The sequence below is a fragment of the Helicoverpa armigera genome, chromosome 28 (assembly GCF_030705265.1).
Source record: "Helicoverpa armigera isolate CAAS_96S chromosome 28, ASM3070526v1, whole genome shotgun sequence".
Taxonomy (NCBI): domain Eukaryota; kingdom Metazoa; phylum Arthropoda; class Insecta; order Lepidoptera; family Noctuidae; genus Helicoverpa; species Helicoverpa armigera.
In genome coordinates, this window is record NC_087147.1 from 7,394,684 (window position 1) to 7,415,858 (window position 21,175).

The 21,175-nt window shown below is 42.2% G+C and overlaps 1 protein-coding gene across 23 annotated transcripts in view; it reads right to left on the reverse strand.

Annotated features, from left to right (window-relative positions):
* Nucleotides 1-21,175, reverse strand: part of Nrm (neuromusculin) — a 423,138-nt gene that overhangs the window by 11,592 nt on the left and 390,371 nt on the right. For all 23 annotated transcript variants that reach the window (XR_010277925.1, XR_010277926.1, XR_010277927.1 and 20 more), the window contains 14 exons: nt 19,119-19,136; nt 16,235-16,385; nt 15,352-15,463; nt 5,767-5,948; nt 4,724-4,906; nt 4,179-4,319; nt 3,727-3,835; nt 3,209-3,366; nt 2,904-2,962; nt 2,452-2,619; nt 1,889-2,018; nt 1,480-1,564; nt 952-1,157; nt 157-239 (listed from right to left, as the gene is read on the reverse strand). Coding sequence is in view for 20 of the 23 variants with exons in the window: in XM_064042339.1 (XP_063898409.1) it covers nt 157-239; nt 952-1,157; nt 1,480-1,564; nt 1,889-2,018; nt 2,452-2,619; nt 2,904-2,962; nt 3,209-3,366; nt 3,727-3,835; nt 4,179-4,319; nt 4,724-4,906; nt 5,767-5,948; nt 15,352-15,463; nt 16,235-16,385; nt 19,119-19,136 (1,785 nt within the window). In the remaining 3 variants the exon portion in view is untranslated. The remainder of the gene's footprint in view (nt 1-156; nt 240-951; nt 1,158-1,479; nt 1,565-1,888; nt 2,019-2,451; nt 2,620-2,903; nt 2,963-3,208; nt 3,367-3,726; nt 3,836-4,178; nt 4,320-4,723; nt 4,907-5,766; nt 5,949-15,351; nt 15,464-16,234; nt 16,386-19,118; nt 19,137-21,175) is intronic.

Consider the following 21,175-nt stretch of genomic DNA (forward strand, 5'->3'; position numbering starts at 1 on the left):
CAACATTCAGATCTTTCTTTTTATAAAACACATAAAGGGTGGACGCTTGGTGGACGTTTTAGTGGCTTTCGATTATGACGTTTATGATATTGAAAATAAGTTGCAGCTTTAGAGGTCTGGTCATTTACAGTTCATATTTGACATTATAATACTTACCGCTGCAGGATTAGCATGTGCTGTGCAAACAAGTACTTGGTATCCATCCATTTCACTCTGTTTGATACCGCATTCAGGAATAACTGAAACGAAATACACAAAAAATATAAAACAATAGGGTAGTTTCCAGGGTCGAAATAATGAAATAATATTTAGTCCGCTTTTTAGATAATCAAAAAATATTGGATACGTATTTTTTCTTTTTTTAATTAAACATAAAATGACAAAGATAATACGCTTCAAAAATTAGGAGTGGGGGCCTTTTACGTCACAGTCTCCTGAAAATTGTAGCAACTTGTGACGTCACACTCAACTTTAACACGCTATATCTTAACAAGTTCTGATCCAATTTAAAAAAGAAAAAATACGTATCCCTTAATTTTGGACAATCTACAAGACGGACTAATTATTATTTTTTAGGAAACTACCCTATTCCAAATATTGAAATGGCCCTAGCACATTTCCTTGTGGTACTCCTCAACTGTCTTCACTTCTTATACTAAAAAAACAAACTTGTTTTACTATAAGCAATAAAAATATGTACTATTTATTATCATAATGAGCAAGCGTGGTGATTAATGCTCAATCCTTCTCCGTGTGAGAGGAGGCCTGTGCCCAGCAGTGGGACGATAAATAGGCTGTAACTTACTAACTAACTATTATCATAATTATAACTCAATAATCCAACACTTAAAACTATAATTATCTACCACCAAAACAAACTTGTGCTTTTTTGCAAACACACATTGCTTGACCTAATCAAAAGCTTAACCCGAAACGAAAATTTTTACTTACACAAAACATCCAAGAACACAGTAGTATTAACAGATCCATGTCTATTATACGCTTCACAGACGTAGTTTCCAGCATCACGACGTTGAGCCGGGCCTAGCAGTAATGTGTTGGATGACGAGAGCGTGAGTGACTGGTTGCCGTGCTCCTTGCCGAGTGCTTTGCTGGGGTGCTCGCGACGCCAAGAGTAGGAGGGCATTGGGAAACCTCTGTGGGGGAAAAATATTATGTTAATATTAAGGTAGATGAACTCAACTCTGCAATGGAAATATGATGACAATGTTAAGATAGATAGCCCAGGGCTCGTGACTAAGTAACAGTCGAACGATTTTAAGGTAAAGGAATAGTTGAGTGGTCAGTTGGTGAATGCGTGGTCATCATAACATGACCAGATACTCCGTGTTTCAGAAAGCAAAAATTTTGGCAGTCGTTATGGGTAGTCAGAAGCTAGTAAGTCTGAGAACCAGTCAGCTGGATTGAGGAGGACAGATAGGCAGTCGCTTCGTGTAAAACTAATTTGAAAGCACTTACCTAGCGGAACACACAACTTTGGCGGGTATTTCGTTTTCAGTCACTTGTACTACTTTGGGCGTCACCGTGATGTTTTCAGGTTCATCTGAAAACAGAAGTCAAGTTTATAAGTGAGGGTTTTTTTTTAGATTCATATTGGCAGCTTTAATTACCTTCACCAGTAATTCTAGCAAAGTATGTCTAAAGAGCGAAGTTCCTTACGTTGTTTTGTTAATACTCAAATTGAAGAAAAATCTACGTCACAATTAATATTTTGAGTTAGCATAAAATACTTAATGGATCTTTTCCTTGGATATCTCAATCATTCTCATGTTGTGCTATAATGGCATCATGAAGATTTTGATGCTTTATCTTTCTTTCTTAAAGTTAGATTAGCTGATTAAACACAAGCCACAATAGTACTACTAACACTCGACAGCGAACTTGGTGGTGCTGTTGACGGCGGGCCCGGCGAGGTTGCGCGAGGAGCGGCACGTGTAGCTCGCCGTGTCGGCCGCGCGGTCCAGCGCCGCAGACGGCCACGCCGACATGTTCCAGTGCTGGGGAATACAGGGGTTCAAACTTAGTTAGATACATAACGAATAACTGTGGATAGCATGGAGAACATCATGAGATGTCATAACGCAAAATCGCCTGAGAAAGTAGCTCGCAAAACTGTGGATGTTTCGGGCCGAGGCACGTTATTAGTTCCACCTATATACGCCTTACTTGGGGGTGCCCATTATTTTCAAAATAAATAAGCAATCAATTAAGACCAATCTTTGACATAATCTGTTTGACATAATTTGGTTTCATTTGACAAGGAACCCAAACGCCTCCTTAGTTCGAGTAACTGATCACGCCTACCGTACGTTGCTTGACTTACAAGAAGGTGCCTGTCCTAGCTTCCTTCTCCGCAATTTCCTTCCTTCATGATCTAAACAGTTACAGCCCAGATTTCTTATTCATGGTGTGTTTCAATATCATACTTACCAGCGTAGACTCAGTAGCTTCAAAGTCGTTCCTATTAACTTGCGGCTCGATCTTCCTCTCTATGACGTAGTAGCGATCAGTCTTGTCGGGGTCGATGACCTGTCCGTCCTTCAGCCACTGCACGCTGCACAGCGGGGCACACTCCACTGTGCAGGATAGGGAGATGTTCTGAGGAAAGAAAAGTTTTTGTTATTTTATCGTTTCTAGTCACGATTATTTGTATCGCGCATTGTAAAAGTACAACGTTTTGTCATATCAAATTGAAATGTTTTTACTTTATAGACCTATTACAGGTGCTTAAGAAACGATCATCTTGTAAAATAGGGTAAATAGGTGTCTACATGTACTACATAATTCAAAAATCTACATAGATGACCCGTTGCCGAGGATTTTCAACTCAAACCCCTATTAAATAAATTAAAAAATATTATTATATGGATTAAGAAACTCACCTGTGACTTGTATAAAGCACCACTGTAATGATTCATCGCATATTTGAAGCTTGGTGGAGCTGGAAAATAAAAGAAAGTTCAATATTATATAATTTTGTGCCAGTGGAAACACTGTTATATACACGCATATTTGTTACACCACCAATTTTGGTCATGGTTTCTTTCTCAGTCTGAAAAATGTCTTCTAAAGACTAACTCGACTTTGATTTGAAAAGACATTTGTTGTATCCCACCAAGAAGAATCCTAAGACTTGTTCTAAGCTAGTCAAAGTTTATACTTCATATAATATCTCCTACAAACTCACCCAGCACATCAATGGAAGTATAGGCCGGTTCCCCTCCCCCTCCCGCGTTGATCCCCCAGCACGAGAAGTTGGTGCGATGGTCCAGCGTCACCGGGTCGATCGTCCAGTTTTGGGAGACGATGTCGCTGACGGGACGACCGCCGCGCGTCCAACGGAAACTGGGGGGACGAAGATTATGATGATGATATGGAATGGTATGATAAAGTATATCGTAAGGATGGTGTTGTTAATCTACACTTATACCATGAAGCGAAGGTTACGTGTGAAGTGTATTATTGTAACATCTTCTTGCACAAACTGCCACATCATACTGAACGGATTTTGATGAAACGGTTTTTCCAGCTGATGAGCTTAAACGCTCTGATCTCAGGCTACTTGTCCGACTTGAAAAATGATTTCAGTATTAGATAGCTCATTATTTTTATCCTACTTTTTAGTCCGGGTGAGCCAAATTCTCATAGGATGCAATTGAAATCTTTGGTAGAAGCTAGTCAAGAACGTGTCACGTAAATCCTTACCGATGTGCCTCAGGTCGTCCTCGCTCCTTGATACTGCAGCTGAGCACCAAACTCTTGCCTTTCACCACTCGCCACGGGGAGTACGTCAGCTTTGCTGGACCGGGTGGATCTGGAAGATTGTATTGGCAAACGGTCAATAAACAAAGTGGTTGGAAAAGGCAAAGAATAATGGCGAGGATCAGTCGCATCTCCCCAAAAGTTCAAATTACATTTTGCGATCAATATTTTAAGATCTATTAGTTGCAAATTTTTCAGACTTCGGCCTAATAACTGACAAAATCATCAAGGAAAACCAATGTTCATAAATCTGTACAAGCTTGGTACTTGCTAGAACTATTCTTCTAAAAGCCTCATAGCCTAGAAAATGGTAGTAAACATTTGTTATCCAAGAGATGGTTGCAACTTCTACGCTGAAAGAAGCTCAAAGATATAAAAACTCTAGATATACTCACAGTTGACAACAAGCTCAGTCTTGGCGCTAACATTGCCCCATCCAGCGTAGTTCTTGCCCTTGCACGAGTAGTTGCCGTGGAAACTCTTTGTCGTGTCTTGTAGTAGTAGCATCGATGGGTCCACCTCGTTACATAGGTTTTCTGGAAAGTTCGAACTTTTAAATTATAATGTGTTCTTGATTATTTCATTTTTTGCGGTGTGTGTGCGCGACATTCAATAACGTTTTGTACCATGTGAGTTGATTAGGGAAGAAATATTGACTTTTGTTTCTTTTGCAAAATCTTGCAGCATTCTGATCTCATGTATGATTGGTTGAACTGTATTGAATTTAATATATGTATTGATAATACTAAAACAATGTTCATCTTTCTTACAGTAAAAAGTATTTATTCATGAATTATAACATTACGATATAAATAGTCGTCAGTCAATATAGGGTAAAAATAAGATTTTTTTAAACCTTCAGAAGTCGATTAATATTGTTCCCCATACTACCTATTGTATATCTAGTACCACAAATCAAATCATCTACATAAGTACATACCTTCGCCTTCAGTATCGTTGCATTCCGGCAGATGCTTCAGGACCTCTCCATCCAGGAACCAGATGACCTCGTCCAGTATGGGGGGGTTGCCTGACACTACTTCACAGGTCAGGGTCACGTTTTTGTGGTCTGTCTCCAGGATAGGACTTGGAGAGCTCATCGTCAGCCGGACTTGGGGTTTGACTGGAACGTGTGATGTTTTTTGTGAGTAGAAGATTTTTAATGGAGAATACTAAGAATATATGGAAGTTAGCTATTTTATTTTAAGTCGTGGTGGCCTAGTGGGTAAAGGACCAACCTCTCAAGTATGAGGGCGAGGGTTCGATCCCAGGTCAGGCAAGTACCAATGCAACTTTTCTAAGTTTGTATGTACTTTCTAAGTATATCTTAGACACCATTGACTGTGTTTCGGATGGCACGTTAAAATGTAGGTCCCGGCTGTCATTGAACTTCCTTGGCAGTCGTTACGGGTAGTCAGAAGCCAGTAAGTCTGACACCAGTCTAACCAAGGGGTATCGGGTTGCCCGGGTAACTGGGTTGAGGAGGTCAGATAGGCAGTCGCTTCTTGTAAAGCACTGGTACTCAGCTGAATCCGGTTAGACTGGAAGCCGACCCCAACATGATTGGGAAAAGGCTCGGAGGATGGAGGATGGATAGCTATTTTACATTTTGTAATTTGGAAGATTATGTGTGTTTTATACTTAATGATTGATAATCTTTGTCATTTCAATTACGAAAGTAGCTCTAGTCTGTTTATCACGAACCGATTAAAATGTAATTTGGATCGCAGAAAGCCTAAAAACTGAAAAAAGATATAGGTCTCTTTTTATCCGAGTCATGGTAGTGGTAATATTTCTCTAATTACCCTCAAGATGCGGTTGGAACCAGGTAGTATTTTTAGATCTAAATTCAAGTTATTGAGATCCCTAAAGTTGTCAAGAAGATTATTTAAATTACCCAACGGAAAACTAAAAAAATATCTTAGCTTTCGTTGATAAAGTTTTTGAAGAAATTGTAAATAACGTTTTAAAACCAATACTCACAAAGAACATTAACATCAATACTGTCTTCACTGGTGCCATTCCCCACAGCATTTCCAAGCAGACAGGTGTAATTGCCCATATCATCTCCATTAGCATTCAAGATGATCAGCGAGTGCTGGTCAGTGGTACCACCTTCATAGTGGCTCGTGTTGTGGACTGGTACTCTTTCTCCGTTGCGGTACCTGAAGAAAAAGAGAGAAATATTGACGTTACATAAGAAACACATAAAAAGGGAATAAATAACATAAAAATAGTGATGTGTGTGCCAAATATGTTCCTCAAGTGTAAAGTGTAGGTGATGAGTAGAATGGTTTGGGTGATGTGACCGCATCTGGTAATGATTAGTATCATTATATATTTTTTGTTTAGTGTAAGGAAGTAAATAAGTAAAATTTTATAAATACGTCGGCGTCAGAATCCGACATCGTTAAATAAAACAGAGGGGTTCTCACATGATCACTTGGTTTATTCCAATTAACACAATATTAGTCACTACAATTATTTATCACGAATTTGTGGGAGGTGTGCACTCGGCAACGGTCGGCGAACGAATGACCCGAGTCGTTTTTGGTATGGCATCTCGCAGTTCAGCCTAGGAGGCCGTGTACTGCTTAACCGGACTTTTCCCTGTGGATGCCAAGAATTTAAGGCCTCCAGCCAGGGGCGTAAAACAACTTATAAACTAAGCGACTGCGCTAAGGGTACCCCCTGTGGGGTCGGACCTCGGCTTAGGGCGTCGCTGGGGAGGCAGCAAAGGGACAGGCTGGATCATATGATCATTATTATTAAATGGGGAATTTAAAGCTACTGGCTCAGCTCGCGGGCTGGCTCGATGAGCAAGGGTCGGGAGGACAGAGAACGGGTCGTCGCGGCGGACCTCGGCGGCGAGGTTTGTACGAACGCGGTTTGTGTTTGTATAGGGTGCTAGTGAGTTTACTACTCTCTTGGAGGACAGTTATCTCATCGTCAGGTTCTAGAAGGGCATGCCTAGGGCGGCGAATCCTACTGATGCGGGAGGGAGTGTAATTACTGGCTGACACGATAAGTGAGTTATCGTGTTTCTCAGCGCGTTCGAAGTACCGTATGGCGGCACGCTTCATATACTGGCGGATGGTAGGGATTTTTAAGTCGACATGAAGAATCTCATTTCGAACATAATAGGGAGCTCCTGTGATTTTCCGTAAGGCACGGTTTTGAAGGGCTTGCATTCTGTGAAGGAGGCGATGGCTTGCCTGTGCGAACACAGGGCAAGCATACATCATGACGGGGCGTATGCACGATCCGTAGAGGCGTAACTTGGATTTAAGAGATAACTTGCTCTTTGAATTGAGCAAGAAGTGCAATCTGCCGTACACAAAGGCTGCTCTAGAGCGCACCTTACGTATGTGCTCGGCGAATGAGAGGCGCTGGTCTAAGATTACACCTAGATATTTGGCATGCTCCTTCCAAGGAATCGGCCTACCAAACATGGTGACTGACGGGGGCGCGGGAGGAAGCCTACGGTGGGGGCTCGAAAAGAGTATGGCCTGGCTTTTGTCGGGGTGGAGTTCGATTCTCCATAGCCTAGTCCAGACACCTAGGGTGTTGCAATAGGCTTGGAGATGTCTCACTATGGCGGCTGGGCTGCGGCCTGAGCAGTAGATTGCCGTGTCGTCGGCGAATAGGGCTAATTGAACATGCTTGTTCTTAGGAATATCGCTAGTGTATAGCGTGAAGAGAATGGGGGAGAGTACCGAGCCTTGTGGGACGCCAGCTTTATAGGGTGGGCCGAAGAAAGAGTGCCGTCTATGCGATAGCGAAAGGTGCGATTCGACAAAAAGTCTCGTAAGATGACGACGAGACGGTCTGGGACACCGAGTTGGTAAAGCTTGTAAATCAAGCCTTTGTGCCAGACTTTGTCGAATGCCTTTGCTATGTCGAAGAGAATCGTGCCGGTGAGTAGGCCACGTTGGAATCCGTGGCTCACACCTTCCACGATGCGGTGGACTTGTTGGACACAAGAGTGATGGGTTCGAAAACCAAACTGTTCTAATGGAATAAGACTCTTTGCTTCGACGTAATCTTTGAGACGCTTATAGATAAGTATCTCGTAGATCTTGCCGAACACATTGAGTAAACTGATAGGGCGATAGCTGGACGGGTCTGATTTTGGTTTACCGGGTTTGGGAATACCGATTACGGTTGCCTCTTTCCATGCCTGTGGGAACAGGTTATGGGTCATGGCGCAATTGAAGATCGCGGTCATGAGTATTACGAGGGAAGCGGGTAGGATTTTGAAAACTTTATTGGTTATTCTATCTGGGCCCGGAGCTTTACGGGGTTTGAGACGTTTGATGATCTCTGCCACTTCGTCTGGAGTGACGGGAGGCAAGGGATCGTCGGGGTCTTCTTGCGGTGGTAGGAGGATCTGCGCTCGACCTCGGCTTCGACCTTTAGTAGGTGAGCCGGGTCGACCGGTTGGGTACTAGGCGAGCATTGAGCCTCGAGGCTGTCGGCCAGACATTCCGCTTTTTCATCGTCCTCGAAGGCGAGGGAATTGTCGGGGCGTTTGATCGGCGGGGTGGAAGCTACTTCATCGGATTTGAGTTTCCTTTGAAGCTGCCAGAAGGCTTGATGAGTCGGCTCGAGTTCGCTCAGCGTCATGTCCCAGCGCGTTTGACGCATCTCAGCAAGGCGTTCCTTTACAGCACGCTGTAAGTTACGCATGTGAGACTTGTTAGCGTCGCAGGGAAAAGTACTGTAGGCACGGACAGCCGCGTTCTTCTCGGTCACCAGAGCACGCACGTCATCCGGGAGCTTGAAGCGATGAAAGCTCGTCGCTTCAACTCTACGTGAACACTTGTCCACGGTGGATTGTACGTGCTCGGTGAACGAGCCGATCGCGCCCGTCATGTCAGCGACTGAGTTGATTTCATCGGGAATTGATTCTAACTGGGCGGAGGAGGATTTCAAGCTTTCGCTTAGCATTCTCCAGTCCGTGACAATCTGGGTGGGAGGAGGGCGATCCGGGTCGAGTGGGCCTGAGCGCGAGGCTAGTTCCACAAGAACCGGTCTGTGGTCGGAGGTGAGCTCGTGTAGTACCTCGATCGAATGTAAACGTAAGTTTACGTTCTTGAGGAGCGCTACATCGAGAACGTCGGGAAGGTGGTCGACTATATTAGGAAAGTGAGTGGGATGCATCGGAGCGATGACATCGAAGTTGAGGATTCACACTGATTGAATAGCAACCTGCCTCTTGGAGAAGTAGTGTTGCTATTCCAGGCGGGATGTTTGGCGTTTAGATCGCCTGCTATTATTACAGAGTCGCTCAGGCCTAGTAAGGCTCTGAGATCGTTCGTGAAAAGGATCGGGTCGTAGGACTGAAAGGATGAGGACGTGGGAGGGCAGTAGGCCGATACGAGAGTGATCGACTGGTGCTGGGACATGGCTAGTCGACAGATCGAGGCTTCAATGCAGCTTAAGTCGGGGGGAGTGATCTCTACACAATGTAGCGATCTTTTATAATAGATAAGCGTGCCGCCCTTGTGGCGTGTGATCCTGTCATTTCTAATTAACTTATAGTTAGCTATATTAGGGCCGCGTACACGCGGCTTTAGGAAGGTCTCTTGTACGAGAAGAATGTCTATCTTATGGGATTGTAGGAAGGCGGAAATCTCGTCGCGTTGGCCGAGAATACCGTTGGCATTATAATAGCCAAGCCTAAGGGAATGGGGTTTAATTTTGGATGTATTATCCATTTCTATTTCCTAAAGTGAGGCAGGTTTTGAACTGCCTGGGCGACGTCTGAATACTCCTGCATAACGGAGTAGAGTTTGATAAGGTCGCCATTGCTGGCGACTATCTCCCTCGAAAGTTGTTGAGCTCTGTCGCTCGTGAATACACTGAACGTGCTCAGTATAACGTTCATAGAACTGAGCGCTGATACTGGGCTAGAAGAGGGCGCGACGGATTTGGATGGCGCTTGCGCTTGCGCGGGCTTGGCGGCTATAGGAGCCGCGGAGGGCGCGGAGGGCGCGGAGGGCGCGGAGGGAAGGACGGGAGGGACGCGAGGTAAGCTCGCGGGCGCCGCGGTGGAATTATTCACCGGGGCGGGAGTTGGATGGGGCTGAGTTGGCCTCGGGGTTGGAAAGGCTCTCTGATGGTTGAGAGGGTTCCATGGGGAGGGCCGTTGTGGGCTGAGACGCTCGGGAAGTTGAGCGGTAGGTAGCCTCGCTGATGGGCTTTCCCTTAGCTGGCGGGCGTTTGCACGCTTGGCCAGCTTGGGAGACGTTTTTGGGGCCTTTGGGCAGCCGCGGTAGTTGGCGGGATGGCCTGAGGCGCCGCAGAGTACACAGCTCGGAGGCTCGGTGCACAGAGTGCGGTCCTTGGGTCGCGGGCAGTCGGAGGTGCCGTGTTGGCCTAGGCATTTCACGCACCTAGGCTGGGCGAAACAGTTGCGCTGTGAGTGACCCCACAGTTGGCAACGGTGGCATTGGGATACAATGCCAGATCTATTTGGCTTCTCGATTGAGATGCCGGTTAAATTACACACCGATTTGATGTTAAAAATCGGGTGGATTTTGGAAGGACACGGCTCGCATACTACGAGCACCATGTCGAAGGCGTGGCCGCTGCGGGCGCGGTGCATCCTATGGACTTGCGTCGCAGGGATGTTTTGTGACTTAAGGTCACTTAAAATGTCATCCGAAGGGATTTCCTTCGGAATACGGGTAATGACGACCCGGAGAGGTTTTTCTCAGGGAGGGAGTACGTATGGAACGAAATGTTCCTCGCTCTTAGCGCTTTAGTTATTTCCCTATAGTCGTCTGACGTAGGGAGGACGATTTTGATACCGTTGCCGGTATTGGAGGCCGATCTGTAGTTGATCTTACGATCAACACACAGCTTGGACACTTCGGTCCATTTCGCCTTGTCCTGTAAGTATACAGGCGGCGGAGGTTTGCTTTTAGGTGCGCTTTTGGGCTTAGCGGCACCTTGGGAGGAAGCGACCTGCGAGGTCGAGGGTGACGGGCGGGGATGCTGTAGACACAGCGGGCGGGCTAGGAGAGGAGATGCGGCAAGGGCGATGGTCTTGCGCGCCTTGTCGTTGTTTTGTTCTTTTCCTCTTACCTCCCTGTACGACGGTGAAGTCTTCGTCGGAGGAAGAGGAGTCAGAGGGCTCGGAGGGTTGAGCATCCTCAGGGACGGGTGAGGCAGAGCGGGAGGACGAGGTGTCCATGCATTCGGCGTCGACGTTTGACGCAGGTGCACTCGCCTGAGTTATTTCCATTGTCTGTGAGACAATGGGATTAGAAACAATGGTCGAGTGCAGCTGGGCATCGACCATTGTATTGGGGATTACCGTTTCCGCTAATGCGGCGGTTTTCCCCGAAGAGACAATTATAGGCTCGACAATGGGGCGCGGCACAGCTGCGCCGGCCTCCTTTGTTGAGCCGTTATCTATAACACAATAGCGCGCTAGGCGCGGGTCCTTGATATCAAGGTTACTAATAATGTCGCCATATTTGGCGACGATGTCTTGGTCCTTGAGGAGGACCTCAAAGAAGAACTTAATTACTTCGGTAGTCATTTTCCCGTGAGGGAAGAGGGCTACCGAGCTAAGAGGTGGGGGCCTAATTATAAAACCTAACAACCTATCTCCTATCTCCCCGGGTGGATGGGCCCGGGGATGTGTAACCCTCCCTGCCGGGTATAGGCAGGGAGGTGAGTACCTATTGGTGAGCCCTAAGCTTGTAAACCGTTCGCCAGTCTTATTGTGCGAACGGGCCCTAGCCAGTCTAGTGCGAAGGGTATAGAGATACCCAACCGACACCAGGTGTGTAGCTGTGAAAGCAAACCAGATGCAAGGCACGACTAGGAGATCCCCCAAGGCCGAAATCCGAGCTCCCGTCCAATTGACTGCCTTGCCCTGAAGGGGTTCGGCGGGTGTGATTGGGTCAACACCCTCTCGGCTTCGTTGTCACCGTATGGTTTCAACCGAGAACCACGAAACTGTGGCTTTTACCCAGAAGGGGTCAACTGAGTTTACTTGACACAAACGTTTTAGAAACAGGATAATCGTCCGCCGCTTTGAAAAAAGCAGCTTTAGATTGATATATTTGTAGTCGGCAGAGCGACTACGGTGAGCGTTACGTCGGGCGTAACAAAGACAAAAGTCGTAAACGGGCGAGCGCAGAGCGACACGTCCGTACACGACGAGAGTCAGAAGTGGAGTAAAAAAAAAAAAAAAGGACCCGAGTCGTGCGCGCGCGCCGCTTTATATAAGGTCCACCGTTGACAGATCGACGGTTGACACATCGACGGTGGCGCCGTCACGGCCATGCTGACATACGCTCGTCCTCGAGCGTCTTCTGAAAACAAGACAGCAAACTGCTCGATCATCCTGACATACTCAGTCACATCAAATCAGTCAGTCAAATCTTTAAGTTGCGAGGTCAATCACAACAGACTTAAATGTGCTGGTCCGGCAAGCCCTTTATTACAACCAGAGACTGCTAAACCATTCTCATCGGTATTACAACCGGAGACTGTTACACCATATATATTTTTTTTCCCCTTTTTATTTTCTTTTTTTTTCTTTAGCTTACTTTTTTTATCTCAAAATCTCACACAATCTACACAAAATAGTCAGTTAGTCACCAGAACCTACAACCCGTTAAGGCCAGCTCTTAACATGACTCATTATGTCACACGTCGTGGAACCCAGAGAGCCAGTTCCTAGAATCAGTCACACCAGTCACGTGTCAGGGCAGTCCCCAAGGTTTGTCACACTTGTCACATGTCATGGAATACGGCCCTGCGAGCCAGTTCAGTTAAGTTAGTTACGTTAAGTCCACCTATCATCACTTTCTGAAGTCATGTCAGTCGAACATCATGATCATTTCTGAAGTCGTGTCATATAAGTACAGGTCAAAGAACATTATTGAAATTCGTCACTGTCACCGTCATTATCAGATGACACCTTATACCTTCCATGATCGTGAGCCGCCGTCTCGGCCTCCTGAGTCCTTAGTTGGAATACAAGCCACTTCAAGTAAGCTTACACGGGCACCAGTAGGTCGATTCTATAAAATTCAGACAACAACTCGCATTTCACTTCGCTATTCAGTCTCACTTCGCATTCGGTTCAAAACGTTCTAACAGTCATCTCATACTTGATCTGTCAAAATCTCGAGGTTAATTTAGTTCAACTCGCAAAAACGCTCACAAGAGTAGCGATAGTGTAGTTTGAGAATGCCAATCACGAAACTTACGGCGGATTCAGATGCGAAGTTTAGAGTGAAGTCTTATATTTCGAGTGCTCTTACTACTACTCGAATTCATTATAAGATGGTTTCAAATGAACTTTATGGATTGAACAATGGATTGGTCTCACCAGGTTTTCCACTCAACGTGCGTGACGATCGCACATCGCTATGGCGCGCAGTATAGCAAAGCTTTCGCGGACGTGAAGCCACGGAGATGCACGAGCACCAACACTCCGACCTCACAATGACACGTTGGGCTCCTGGCAGGCAGCTGGGATGCTCCATTCAACGTCGTAATTTTCTCGCCATATTGCACAATGATCACCGTCATTGTTGAAACATGAAGAAAAAAAAAAGACAAATTCGGTTAATTTTCTAGCATACCTTCAATAACTAGCTTGACATGTAACAATGGAAACCGATACCATTACCATAACCGTGGTTACCATACTTGTACCTTCGCTGAAATTCTTAATAAATCTTTTACTACAATTTTCGACTTCCATTTTTTTTTGTGGGTAGGCAATTTATCTTCACGTGGCGAGTTCTCCCGAAATCAGTCTGGTCATTCACCAACCAACCAACATCATGTTGAAGTACGAGATTCACCACCCAGGATTCTTCCTTGTGCTTGCCTGGCTTGATTCAATACGATAGCAGTGTTGCATCAGGCGTATTAACTTTTGCCACTAGAATCTTCACATTTTGGACACGTGGGCGATGCAGGGCAATCCTTAACAGATGTGGGCATTTGGATTGCATCCCACTTCTGACGTCGGCGTCAGAATCCGACATCGTTAAATAAAACAAAGGGGTTCTCACACGATCACTTGGTTTGTTCCAATTAACACAATATTAGTCACTACAATTATTTATCACGAATTTGTGGGAGGTGTGCACTCGGCAACGGTCGGCGAACGAATGACCCGTGTCGTTTTTTGGTATGGCATCTCGCAGTTCAGCCTAGGAGGCCGTGTACTGCTTAACCGGACTTTTCCCTGTGGATGCCTAGAATTTAAGGCCTCCAGCCAGGGGCGTAAACAACTTATAAACTAAGCGACTGCGCTAAGGGTACCCCCTGTGGGGTCGGACCTCGGCTTAGGGCGTCGCTGGGGAGGCAGCAAAGGGACAGGCTGGATCATATGATCATTATTATTAAATGGGGAATTTAAAGCTACTGGCTCAGCTCGCGGGCTGGCTCGATGAGCAAGGGTCGGGAGGACAGAGAACGGGACGTCGCGGCGGACCTCGGCGGCGAGGTTTGTACGAACGCGGTTTGTGTTTTTGTAGGGTGCTAGTGAGTTTACTACTCTCTTGGAGGACAGTTATCTCATCGTCAGGTTCTAGAAGGGCATGCCTAGGGCGGCGAATCCTACTGATGCGGGAGGGAGTATAATTACTGGCTGACACGATAAGTGAGTTATCGTGACCCGTGTCGTGCGCGCGCGCCGCTTTATATAAGGTCCACCGTTGACAGATCGACGGTTGACACATCGATAGTTGACACATCGACGGTGGCGCCGTCAAATATATACAATGTGTCCCGGGGATAAGTGACCGCCCGAAATTTTTTCAATATTTGTACAAAATTAAGGATAATTTCCTTTATATTTGGGACTTACCGCCTTTGGTTTTTTTTTAATGATTTTTTTATTTTTTTTAGTAAATACTGTGACGTGCTGCAGTTTTTTTAAGATATTTCCTAAGTTTTTACATGTTTTTAAATTCTTTTTTCTTTATTGACTAGCCGACATCATAGTTTATCAATTAAAATTATCAAACATAACAAAAACGTAATAAAACATTTATTAGGAAAAAAAGAAAATAAAAATTCAAAGAAAATAACGCCTTTTTTTCAGTTTTTTCAAAATAAGTCCAATAAATGCCCCCTTAATATCACTTTCTTTTAATTTATTAATAAACTACATGATATTTCCTACAATAGCTCAGAACAATGTTTGCTGCTATTTCAAACAAATGCAAAAATACAGTCAGTTGAAATTTGAAAAAAAAGAGCAAAGCCTGTTATTAACAGGCCTGACAATAAATTTTTTTTAATGATTTTTTTCAAAAATATAAAAGAAATTATCCTTAATTTTGTACAAATATTCAAAAAATTTCGGGCGGTCACTTATCCCTGGGACACATTGTATAGTTTGCCCAAGTAAGCAAGAAATTTACAGAAACAGTTGAAACTCCAGGTAAAGAAATATTATTAATGGAGTAATGAAAATAGTAAGAATTTGAGATTCTCCTTATAAAAGTGTTGCAAAAGAGCTGGGCAGATGATTATATTCCATAGTAAATATGCCGAAAATAAATACACACAATAACTTACCAAATGACACTATTCAGAGAAGAAGGATTGCTCTCGTATTCACATTTGAGGAGTAGTTTCGCCCCTTCCACCACTGTTATATTCTTCGGTTCTACTCGCACGATAGGAGGATCTGAAACATGCAAGTTGAAAATTAGGAAACACTTATAATTGTATTATTGTAATCCATCTACCCTTATAAGAATGAGATCTCAAAACTTTTACGATCTTAAATAAAAGTACTCAGCATGTACAAAAAGGCTCGATGAAATAATTAAGATTCGTTCTACATCCAACTCTACCCTCCATTTTAATAACTTTCATCACCGAAAGTGTGCAAAGATAGTACAGTTTCATCAACTACAGCTTAACCATCAACTATTTTGATAGTTCCTGAACCACCATTTAGTCCGATTGCCACTGAATTTGAGCAATATCGAAGCTATGTTATCAATGCAATCGTCTTTATACTTCTTAGAACATTAAACTAACCGGACACGCTGCCGTGCCTTCACTCTGCCAAAGGTGTCACTATCGGACATCGGTCTAACTCGTGGCCATAAAGTTTATGCTGGTTTATTGAAAATTCTTTCATTCTTTCTATCATATTGTGTGTGTAACGATCGAAAATTAGCAGAAATTCACCATTTGTTGCATTGTCGATTACCATGTAACATGAATCTGCCTCAGTTGGTCATTTGAATTACAGTAGTTTTTCTTGGAGACAACTGGCTCAGACATGAAATGTATTCGGTCGAAAGCGAGCCCGATATCTGACCACCGAGTACATCTCGCCACAAGCCAGACTTGAAAAGAGCGAGATGTAACCAAACCCTTTCTATTCACATTCATATTTCCGCTGACATCATGTCCAGTTATTTCAATGCTCTAAGCTGGTACTTACACCAAATCTCGAGTTCCATCTTAGCGTGCATAGGTTGGTCTTTGGTCTCCACAGTCACTTCATTTGAAGCTTCACAGTGGAATTTCTGTCCGTTCTCGAACCTCGTCGCCTCAAACGTGAAGTTGGATTTAGTTTCGAATGTGGTGTCCTCCTGAAATTTGGGAAGTATTTGGTTAGCTTTCACGTGATTGGATTTAACTTTGGGAAGTTTTACTTGATGAGAATGACAATTTTACAAATGACTTAAATAAATTGTAAGTACTGTAAGGATTGGTCATATTTATAAGTAGCCATTATACAAAATATGACAAAATATTTTAAAAGTTACAAGGTATGTCATTTTAGGTTCACAGTTTTTTCACACTAGCGGATTTTCCGCTCGGTTTTCCCGGGTGACAACTACATATGTGAATTATGAGGTGCGAATATGTTCGGCTTTGCAACGTGCCAGTATAAAATCGCCAGTGTAAAAACTCTGTTAGCTCATATCTGTTATTCTAACCAAGTTACGCTAATTATTACGAGTTGCCTCATTTAACTATAACGATAACCGAACCATTTCCAGTTATCAAATCGAAGAGATGACCAATGCGCGGCAAGTATACGGCTGGTTATGGTTTGGTTATCGTTATATTTAAACGATGCAACTTACCCTAAACGTAGTATAGTTTTATATAAAATGTTGTAATATGTAAAGGGCTTGTTTAATCACCTATAACTAATTGTAACCGACTTAATACCTAACCTGGTTGTTTGTTAGAACTATCGAGACGGAATAATAAATCCTTGTGTATGAATATTAAACTCGCTATGTTTATTATTCATAGTATACTGCAGACTGAAAGTCTTAAAACATTATTATAGCTAAACAGAAGCTTATGATCTTGGGCTATGCATGTAGTTATTTTAGTTTTATCCTACTTATATTATAAAAGGGGTAAATATTGTTGTAGGTATGTTTGTATTCTGAATTCTTCGAAACTAATCAGTAGTTCCTATTCGTTTTTTTTTCACTGATGGGAAGTCACATAAAACCCGGGTGACATAGGCTATATTTTATCCAGATGATGGAAATAGTTTCCACGGGACACAGGTGGAATAGAAGGGAATAAGTAGTTTGTAATAATGTCTGTTTGTCCCTAAAATCCTTCCTCATGTGAGAGGAGGCCTGTGCCCAGCAGTGGGACGATAAAAAAGGCTCTAACTGTAACTGTCCCTAAAAGGTTCCGAAACTATTGAACCGATTTGAAAAATTCTTTCTCTGTTGGGAAGCTACTCTTTTCCCGAGTAACATATGTAGTCTATATTTTATCTGAGTGCGAGAGGTAGTTTCCACGATATGCAGGTGAAACCGCAAGAAACAGCTAGTTCACCACAAAAGAGCAATATTATAATTAGAAATTACAATAAAAATTGTAAATTCACCTCGCTCCTACGACAGTCTGAAACTGTCAGAACGTCTTTGTAAAGTTTAGTTCGGATATAAAGTCACTTGAAGTGGCTTGAGACGCGGTTGAAGAAAAAATGGCGGCTGCTGTCTACTCGACACTTAATACTGGGTGGAATAGAGCTGTCATAATGTTGAGTTGGAGAAAAACTGGTTTTTTAATAGTGGTTTTGAAGGTGGTTGGTATTTCTAAATGTAATTGAAATAATTCTCAAGATATTAAATAGTGACTTTACCTATACATATTAGATGTAGAAAAGTAACAACCAAATAAGTTTATTGCCACTAAACCAATGATTTTTGGTTGGAAATATTATAAACTAGCTAGTCCCCATGGGTTCACCTACGTCCCAAAGGAACTACTTCTCGCACCCGGATGATAAGTACCTAGTCCTTTCTCAGATGAAAGTTGATCCGTCTACAAGATTTCAAATACATCGTTTCAGTAGTTTTTCCGTGAAAGCCCGAAAGACAGACAGAGTTACTTTCGCATTTAAAATACAAGTATAGATAACAAGGATTAATACATTCGACCGGTTCCATCTCAAACTACGCTCTCACATGAATTCAGAAAATCCCCAAACGTCTCTTCCATGAAAACTAACTCTTGGAGTTATCCCGTTTACCATTTGCAATGTAAATGCTTATTAATTAAATATGCATAGAAAATAACAGTGTTAGGGCTGTAGCGGGGTAACCTGAGTGTGTGCCTTTTGTTAATATCTGTCTATAGTAATGTTATTAAGATGAAGAGCGTATTGGTTTGAAGGTGGTGATCTTGGGAACTGCTGGACCGATTTGTGTAAATAGGGTCGAGGTAATTGATTGGTATTAGGTTGGAGTGCCTTTATGCAAAAAAATGTCCTAATGTTATGTATTGATTTCTGACAATGATAACCGCGATAAAATCCGTAAAAGTAGTTTCATTTAAATGTATATTATGTTTTTGGAAGAATATAAATAATTTTATAAAGTTGATGAGTTTGCTGACGTGCGAATCTGAGAAAATACGGGTTAGATAGCTGTTTTTTATCCAGTTTCGCGGAGTAGTGCTTTAACTGTGAAACTACTAACGGTAGCTAGCTAATCATAATTTAGTTCCAATAGTTATTCATCCACTGATATTAAAATCGTATAAATAGACTTAGAATACCAAGTTAAACAAACAGATTTAACTGGAAAACTTAAATAAGAGAAAATCTATTTTAAAATCTAATCTAATCCGAGTTGAAGTTACCGTGTCCCAGGATGTTGGGTTAATCCTATTGACTGTTCAATGGACCATTGATTTTCTATTCATAATTTATCAGATTCAAAAGGAATTTAATGACTACCTATTCTTTGCTCTTATACCTTTAAAATAAGGTAAAAATGCAGTTGTTAGGTCAATCTGTACTTATGTCTAGATTTTCTTTAATAATGTCGTGTTTAACTTACCGTTTCGACATCCTTTTGCTGCTTGGCCGTACATGGAACAAAAAAAAAACATATTTGATTAGTTTAAATTAAATAAAAACATACTATAATATTTGTCGGAGGCATCATCAGGATGGCACTATCGTCCGACATCAGTTAGGGTAATCAAGCAAAGAGATAACTCAAAGAAACTCAAAACTCAAACAAACTAAAAACTCAAACGTTTATTCAAATTAGTCAGAACAAAAGACAGCCCCCAAAACGCCCGCCCTTCGCCACTTCCTATGTGTTTTGGCTTGGGGAGAAGAAGTGGCGGAACAAACTCCCCAGCAACACATGTCAGTCTGTTAGAAGAACCTTACCATACGATAGACGTTACAATAATCTTTGCACTTTACAATATCTACAACGGTACTACAACACTAGGTAATAACACTAGGTACACTAGACGTGACGTAAGGCAGTTTCGAGATGTGCGCAGCACGACGACTCGACCAAGACTGAGCTCCGCGGACGCCACGCCGACCACCACTACTCTGCCAAGCGCGCCAAAATGTTGTTTCCCCGGAAACGCCACCAGAGGGCGCGCTTGCGTGATGTTTAGTGTCCGTACTAATGACAGTCTCCGACATATTATAAACAAAAAGTTTGTTCTCAAACGTACATGTAAATATTGTAATTTTTTTCGAAAAAAATAACCGCGAATTATCGAATCTACGGACAACGAACAAATCGGACAAATTCATTCATTTGATACAAAATTAGGCTTTATTTCTTTAAAGAATATACTTTTACATAGTTCAGATAAAATAATATGTTGTCGCTAGAATCCTTTTCTGCTAAAGGTTTTTTGATTTACAATATACTAGTTACCTTTAGAAACTTGTGGGTTAAAAATTGAACTATGTTCCAGATTTATCGGTTTTAATATTTCTATGAATATCAGAATTCTTTCATAGTGTAATACAAATTACATACAAAAGAACTTGAAGAATTCTAATCTAAATTTTCTACTGAAATATTGTATATCTCTTTTACATTATATCAAAAATATTTATTTAATTAATTTGATGTGATGGAATAAATAGTTGATCAAAGAATTTAATGAAAATGGTTTCTTTTTAGAACGTGTTCAATGTACCTAATGAAATTCTTCAATAAGTTAAACAAAGCAAAAAATATAAGGCACATAAATATTTTACGAATAAATAATTGGAAAACGACAAGAAAACCGCGGAAAACAGCCATCGTAAACAAGCCCAAAAAAAACAAAATTTTCTTTCATTAAAATTCACAAACTCAATGATAAAGACAAAACGTCAGATGCACCGTTTGGCAAAAGTAACGTAATGGCACATGAAGCGAACACACCTCGGTGAACGATAAATGGCGTACGCGAAAAAGGCGGGAAGCGGCCATGTTCGATATTTTTTTTCCGCCATCTTTTTTTCGTATTCCTTGCATTTAAGAAAGTGGGGACTTCAATTTTTGCCGCTGGAAAGTCAAAGGTTGCGTTTTATTTTTATTTTTTTAGAATTTGTGTGGTTGCTATTTTTTTTTTTTGTGAAAAAATGTGTCTGAAATAAATATGGCTTGGTGTGTTGTAAGAAATATCGTCTGGTTTTTATTAGTACAAATAAACAAGTTGAAGTTTGTATACTTATTTGTATTTTTTAACCACAGGTTTGTATTAATTATCTGTGTAACTATAAAGTACGATTCAAAAGTGAAAGTGTGGACTACATTAAATTACTTAATTTTCTGCGGTTAACACCATTAACCAATCAACATACACACACACATATTATATTGTTGCGGTATTGGTTAACCAATAAAAACCATTTAATCCATTTGCATAAAAGTTTAAAATTACATAATGTTTCTACTGAAACACAGTTTCAGATACTACTTTACATGTGCCAAGATATATCTGTAAGATATTGTCACCCTATCTGCTCCGTAGGGACTCGTAAAAGTCAACTAAAATATCTTACATGTATAGTGGATTGCTACTATCTATATTACATATGTATAAAAAGTATATCTATTCCAAAATGTACCAATTTCAGATATGTTAG